Source organism: Rhincodon typus, chromosome 8 (assembly GCF_021869965.1).
Source record: "Rhincodon typus isolate 14 chromosome 8, sRhiTyp1.1, whole genome shotgun sequence".
Lineage (NCBI taxonomy): Eukaryota > Metazoa > Chordata > Chondrichthyes > Orectolobiformes > Rhincodontidae > Rhincodon > Rhincodon typus.
Window position 1 is genome coordinate 12,789,485 of NC_063339.1, and position 7,008 is coordinate 12,796,492.

At 47.9% G+C, this 7,008-nt stretch overlaps 1 protein-coding gene across 1 annotated transcript; it reads left to right on the forward strand.

The window, feature by feature from the left end:
- The first annotated feature begins 2,966 nt into the window (after window positions 1–2,966).
- vrtn (vertebrae development associated) lies at window positions 2,967–4,979 on the forward strand. Its single transcript, XM_020523920.2, has one exon. It carries the CDS (start codon window positions 2,967–2,969, stop codon window positions 4,977–4,979), a length of 2,013 nt encoding a protein of 670 aa, XP_020379509.2.
- Window positions 4,980–7,008: the final 2,029 nt, after the last annotated feature.

Consider the following 7,008-nt stretch of genomic DNA (forward strand, 5'->3'; position numbering starts at 1 on the left):
GACCAGATGAGGAGGGCAGATTTCCTTTCCTCAAGAACATTAGTGAACCAGGCGGATTGTTACAACAGTTCACTGTTCCACGGTCACCATTACTGAGGCTAATTTTCAAATCCAGGTTTAATAATTGAGCTAAAATCCCACAATGTTTGAATCCATGTCCCAAGTATTTTAACCTAGGCCTCTGGATGACCCCTAAAGTGATATTACCAATATACCACGGTCTCCCCTACGAAACGGAGAAAACTGCAGAACTCTAATGTACAGAGTAATCTGGGTTAGTAGGAACTGCAGATGCTGGAGAATCTGAGATAACAAGGTGTAGAGCTGGATGAACACAGCAGGCCAAGCAGCATCAGAGGAGCAGGAAAGCTGATGTTTTGGGCCTAGACCTTTCTTCAGAAATTTCCTTGTTATACACCTTGTTATCTCAGAGTAATCTCGGTGTCCTGGTATGTGAATGAAGAGACGTTAATATGAGTGATTATGAAGGCAAATGTAACATTGTTGTTTATTGCAAGGGAGACGGAGTATAAAACTAGGGATGTTTTGCAGTATAAAACTAGGGATGTTTTGCTACAGTTGCACTGGGCATTGGTCAGGCCATACCTGGAGCACTGTGTACAATTTTACTTAAGAAATAGGAAGAGGGTTAAGGCCATTTAGTTCCTTGAGCCTGCTCTGCCATTCAGTAGGATCATGGCTGATCTGAAATTCCTCACATCCATTTTCCTACCCTTTCCCCGTAACACTTGATTCCCCTACTGGTCAAAATCTATCTGTCTCAGTCTTAAATATACACAAGGACTCTGCCCCCACAGCTCTCTTTGAGCGCAGAAATTTCTCCTCATCTCCATCTTAAATTGGCACCTCTTTATTCTGAGACTGTACCCTCTGGTCCTAGACTTTCTCATGAGGGGAAATGTCCTATCAGCATTTACCCTGCCAAATGCTTTAAGAATCCGACATGTTTCTTATTCTTCTATACTCCATTTGAGTCCCAACCTGTTTAATCTTTGCTTCATACCAGGGTACTTCTTTGAAGAAAGGGCATAGTTGCATCTAAGACAAGTTTTACGCGACAGCTACAAAACCAGAGTTTACTGAAGATATTCAGCAGTTCTGGCAATATCTGTGGAGAGCAAAACACTCAACTGATTCCTGGGATGAAGGGGGTTCCCTTGGGAGGTAAAGTTGAACAGTTGGGCCTATACTCGAAGGAGTTTAGAAGAATGAGAGGTGATCTTATCGAAACATATACGATCCTGAGGGAACTTATCATCGAACACCTACAGTGTGGAAACAGGCCCTTCTGCCCAGCAAGTCCATACCAACCCTCAATGCATCCCGCCGAGACCCAGTCCCTCTATAACCCACCTAATCTACACATCCCTGAACACTACGGGCAATTTAGCATGGCCAATCCACCTAGCCTGCACATCTTTGGACTATGGGAGGAAACCGGAGTACCCGGAGGAATCCCACGCAGACACGGAGAATGTGCAAACTCCACACAGACAGTCGCCCGAGGGTGGAATCGACCTCAGGCTCCTGGCGCGGTGAGGCAGCAGGGCTAACCACTGACCACTATCCCCTCCCCCAACCCCCCACCTCCTGTTGGGTATTCACCATCCCTCCTAACCTTCCGCTGTCCGATGCTGAGCGCTCTGTACTCAGGAGTTCTGAGAAAGGGTCACCGGACCTGAAACGTTAACTCTTGTTTTCTCCTTCACAGATGCCTCCAGATCTGCTGAGCTTTTCCAGCAACTTTGTTTTTGTTCCTAACCACTGAGCCACTGTGCTGCCCATGCTAGATTCTGAAAGGTTGGTTTTCCTTGTAGGAGAGACCATAACTAGGGGACATAGTTTTTCAAAAGATGCCTCCCAATTAAGATGGCAATGAAGTGAAATGATTTGTTTCAGAGAGACATGAATTTATGGAGTTCTCCTCCTCAGAGAGTGGTAGAGTTGCGATCATTAAATATTTTTAAGGCAGAGGTAGGAAGGTTCTTAATTGAAAGGGGGAGTCAAAGGCATAGATAGGAATGTTAGCTACACCACAGTCAGGTCAGCTATGATCTCATGTAATGGCAGAGTGAGCTCAAGAGACTGATTTTTCCTACTGCAATCCTAACTCTTAGTAAGATATGAACTTCAGGGTCAGACTGAGAAATCTAGTGAAGAGTTTTGAAAGGGAATGAGTCACTTAAAATCAAATTATTCAACTGGAATGACTCCAGCTGTCAGCTCAGGATTATACAATAAACAGTGACCCATTCTCTTGGCCAGATGTATTGAAGGACAGTTTATCAAACTCGAACTTTTGCCTCTTTTAAAATTCATTCATGGGATGTGGGCATCACTGGCTTAGCCGGCATTTATTGCCATTTCCTAATTGCCCTGGAGGGCACTTCAGAGTCAATTCACATTGCTGTGGGTCTAGAGTCACATATGGGCCAGACCAGGTAAGGATGGCAGATTTCCTTCCTTAAAGGACATTATTATTGAACCTGATGAGTTGACTTTACAACAATCGACAATTGTTGCAATTAAACTATCTTTTTAATTCAAGATTTTTTATTTTTCTAAATGTTGAGCTCAAATTTCACCGTCTGCTATGGCAGGATTTGAACCCATCTTCTTAGAACACTGAACAAAAACAAAACCCCAAAGAACTGAGGATGTTGGAAGTCAATAACTAAAACAAAAATTGCTGGAAAAACTCAGCAGGTCTGGCAACATCTGTAGAGAGGGAGTTAACATTTCGGTTCCAGTTTACTACACCCGAAACGTTTCTCTCCACAGGTGCTGCCAGACCTGCTGAGTTTTTCCAGCAATTTTTGTCTTCCTTCCTCGGCGTTCTGGTCTGAGCCTCTGGATTGCTAATCGAGTGGCATTACCACCGCGCTACCACCTCCTAGAGATTTCGCTGAGCATTGCAATGAGAATTCTGTTTTATTTCCACAGGAATGCCTCAAAGGAGCGAATTAATAGAAGCCTTACATTGTAGACTGCAGGAAGCCACTGAATGCGCAGAGTTTGATTTCCTCCGAGCTGTGACTGTGGATGTGGAAAAGTTGCTGTCAAGCTTGCCTGTGCCCCTGCTCTCCAGGAGAACGTTCCCTCCAGAGACTGAGCTGGACACCAAGGCTAGAGCTCTCTACCCTGAGGATGCCCCAGCGGGTATGGTGCCGTTGGCCTGTGTTGGGGAAGGGAACCACCTGTTTGAGGCGGCCAGCATGCTGCTGAAGGGGGACACCAGCCTGAGCACGGAGCTGCAGCTGAGGACAATGGTGGAGATGGTCCTCCACAAGCAGTACTACCTGAAGGGCATGATAGACTCCAAGGTGATGCTGCAGGCTGCCAGGTACTCCCTGTGCACTGAGGAATCGGCCGAGAAGATGAACCTGCCCTTGGACATCCTGGAGGCCATCTTTGACGCCGACGTCAAGGCGACCTGCTTCCCGGGCACCTTCGCCAACATGTGGCACGTCTATGCCCTGGCGTCAGTCCTGCAGAGTAACGTTTACTCCATCTACCCCATGAGCAACCTGAAGATCCGCCCGTACTTCAACCGCCTGATTCGTCCCCGGAGCCATGCCCCAGGGGCGGAGCTGCAGACGCTGCACATCATGTGGGCGGGTGAGCCTCTCTCTCGGGCCGTCTTCAAGCCCCAGTATTTTGCGCCAGTCATCGCCGCCCAGGACCTGAGGGGCCAAGAGGCGGGCGAGAGCCTGCTGCCCCTGAAGACCCTGGAGCTTCTGAATGCCGACCCGGATATCTCCTACTCCGTCCTCCGGGAGAAGTACAGCATCACCAAGAGTACGTTCTACCGCTGGAAGAAGCAGTCCCGTGAGCGTCGGCGGAAAGCAGCCACTCGCTACGAAGCCAAGCACTACCTGCAGGAAGCCTTTGCTGGCGGTAACTTCCTGCCACTGCAGCAGTTCCGAAGCCACTTCCCCGATATCTCCCGCTCCACCTATTACGCCTGGAAGCACGAAATGCTGACGGCGGGCGCTAGGCCAGGAGGTGGGCACCAACCCACGCGGGGCCAGGTGTCGGACCAGAGCATAGGCCTTGGACAGGACAGCGAGTCTCCACTGCCCAATGTCTTGCAGAGTGAGACCACGGACCTCTCCGAGGCGGCCTGTATCAGCGGTCCTGGTCCGTTCAACGGCCAGAGGTCACCTTCAAAGCAGCTGGCCAAACGCTTCCTCAGGGAGTGCGTCCTCCTCAACGTGTGCCCCCCTTACAAAAGTTTCAAGAAGAGTTACCCCTGGGTCTCCAGGTCCAGCTATTACAATTGGAGGAGGGAGGCGATGAGCCACCTGGACACAAGCGGCACCCTTTCCAATTCCGGTCTGCACGGGGCCCACCACCGTGAAGTTGGCACGCCCAGCCTGGTGCCTGGCACTGCGGATGGGGTGGCGCCGAGCGGCAGAGCCAGAAATGGTCCGCTCCGCCCTAGAGGGAACGCCGCCGCCGGGTCCCCCTTCCGGCACAAGGTGAGGCCAGGGGAAGCCAAGAAACGGGCGCAGACGTGGCAGATCCCCCTGTCGACGTTCCGGGTGAGGTACCCGGCCATCTCCGCCCTGACCTTCCTGTGGTGGAGAAACTCATCTGCCTCCAGGAGGACCAAGGTGAAGGTCAGCGACCTGCACAAAGAGGGGGTCTCAGTCGGATCCAGAGAGGGCGTGCGATGGGCACGGGTGGAGTTGGAGAAGGGAGCCTTGAGTCCTGGTGGAGTGAGGGTCTCGGACTGTCCAACCCCGCGGGAGCCAGTCAAACGCCCGCTTGTTGTGGGCACTTTACACGGCACAGCCTCCAAAGCCAAGGCCAAGCTTTTCCTTCAGCGCCGGTACGTGTCAAAGAACTTCCCGACATTCCGGGAGTTCAGCAGCTACTTCCCCCTAACGCCGCGTTCGACGTATTACATGTGGAAGCGAGCTCTGAGTAACGGGATGATGCTGATGGATTGCTGAGATCCAAAGGTCAGTGGCAAGCTGCCAATTGAGTGGAACAGTCAACGACGCAGTTGGCCACTGATGCCAACGGGACACTGATTCCCTTTGCCCCCTTAGAGCTACCAAAATCCCAAAGAACCTCTCTGTTTGAACTGCAAAACCGTGACAAATAAGATCTGTAGTATGTTCGCTGAATTTCTGATGTATCTCATTACCTCGTGGGACATGCTGCTAAATGATGTGAGAAATTCTGGTGAAGTGTTGAAGATTAATGAAGGCAACCTGAACCTTCAATGGTTGGATGATTTTGTTTGAGAGATAGCAGAGTGAACAGTGTGAATCTGGCCTTCATGAGACTCCAGTCCCACACAGGCAGTGATAGCAGGGCTATGAGGGGTGGGCAATGACTGCTGTCTAACCAGGATCGAATCCATTAAAGATCCCATTGCGCACAATAATTCACATCACAGTTGAAACAGTATTGGTGCAAAATAGAGCTGACGCTGAAATGAGAATCAATTGAAAAGTTTGGCCCGATTGGGCACCAACTATAGCTTTAAACAGTTTCAGGCCATTGGCCAGTTTTGATGAAAGGTCATTGACCTTTTTCGCAATGTTTTCCCATGAGTTGTGAGTATGGCTCACTAGATCAGCGTTTATTGCAAATCCCTAATTGAAGAGAAAAGCCAACAGTAATATTGGAGTCACATGTAGGCCAGAGCAGGTAAGGATGGCAGATTTCCTTCCCAAAAAGACATGAGTGAACCAGATGTGTTTTTAATCGCAATGGTTACATAGTCACAATGAAGCTGACTGTTAACTCCAGATTTTTATTGAATTCAAATGTCACCATCGTTTAATTTGAACCCCATGTCCCACAGGACATTAGGCTGAGGTTCTTGATCATCTAAACCAGTGACATTACCACTACCTCACTGAAAATGTCAACAGTTGCTGCTTGAGAACTTCCAGCTTTATACACTTTGACAGAAGTTTTTCCACTTGCTTCTCAGTGACCAGTGGTTGTAATTTACAACAGATCATACAGTTTTACTCAAAAGATAAAGATTATTTTATGTCTAAGAATTGCAGTTTCATCTCAGGTTTAGCAGTTCATCAATGCTTTTATAACTCAGGGTGCCAGGACACTTTTAGCCCTGTCATGGGTTCACACAAACACTACTTGTAGAATTATCCTGGGTTAGCATTGAATGGCTGCAACACACAGGAGGCTATTCATCCCATTTGCCCGTACTGGCTCTCTGTAAGAGCAACTCAGTGTGTTCTGTGTCCTTGCAGTTAGCTCAGTTGGCTGGATGGTGATGCTAATAGAATAGATTCAATTTCTGTAACAGCTGAGATTACGACAAAGGTAACCATCTCAATCTTACCTCAGGCACGGTGTCCCTCAGATTAAACTCACCACAAGTCATCTCTCTTTCTAATGAGAGAGTGGGTCTATGGTGACTTTACCTATTTCTCCTGCGCTGCAGAGAAATTAATTGAAGTACTTTAAACTGTATGCTGTATTTTCTAAATATCTTAGATTTTAATGTACTGAAAACTTCAGAATTCTTTAGTGGTGCTACCTCACGTTATTTAATTTTAACTTTATCCTTTAGGTCTGATTAATCAGTTGAACAGTGATTGTAATTATTGCACACTGATTGTAATGTAGGCTGTGAATTATTCTGCTTCCACCACATCAAAAAACTTCTATTTATACATTTCCTTGCAAGTAATAAAATTGCATGGTGTTACGCAGGCAGTCTGAAACAAAATTTGGCACTGAACCACTTGAGGAGGTATACAGGCAATTGATCAAAATCTTGATGAAAGGGGTGGTTTTTACGGAGTGTCTGAAAGGGAGAAAGTGAAGTGGAGAAGTTCAAGTTGGCTTCTCTTGAACTTGTGGGAGTGGAAATGAGGGCCCTGCCAGGGGAACAACTAGGATGAGAGAGAGCCTAATGGCTTTAATAAGGGACTAGGACATCATTTTCTCTTCACAAATGCTGGCAGACCTGCCAAGGGTTTACATGTTTTCTGT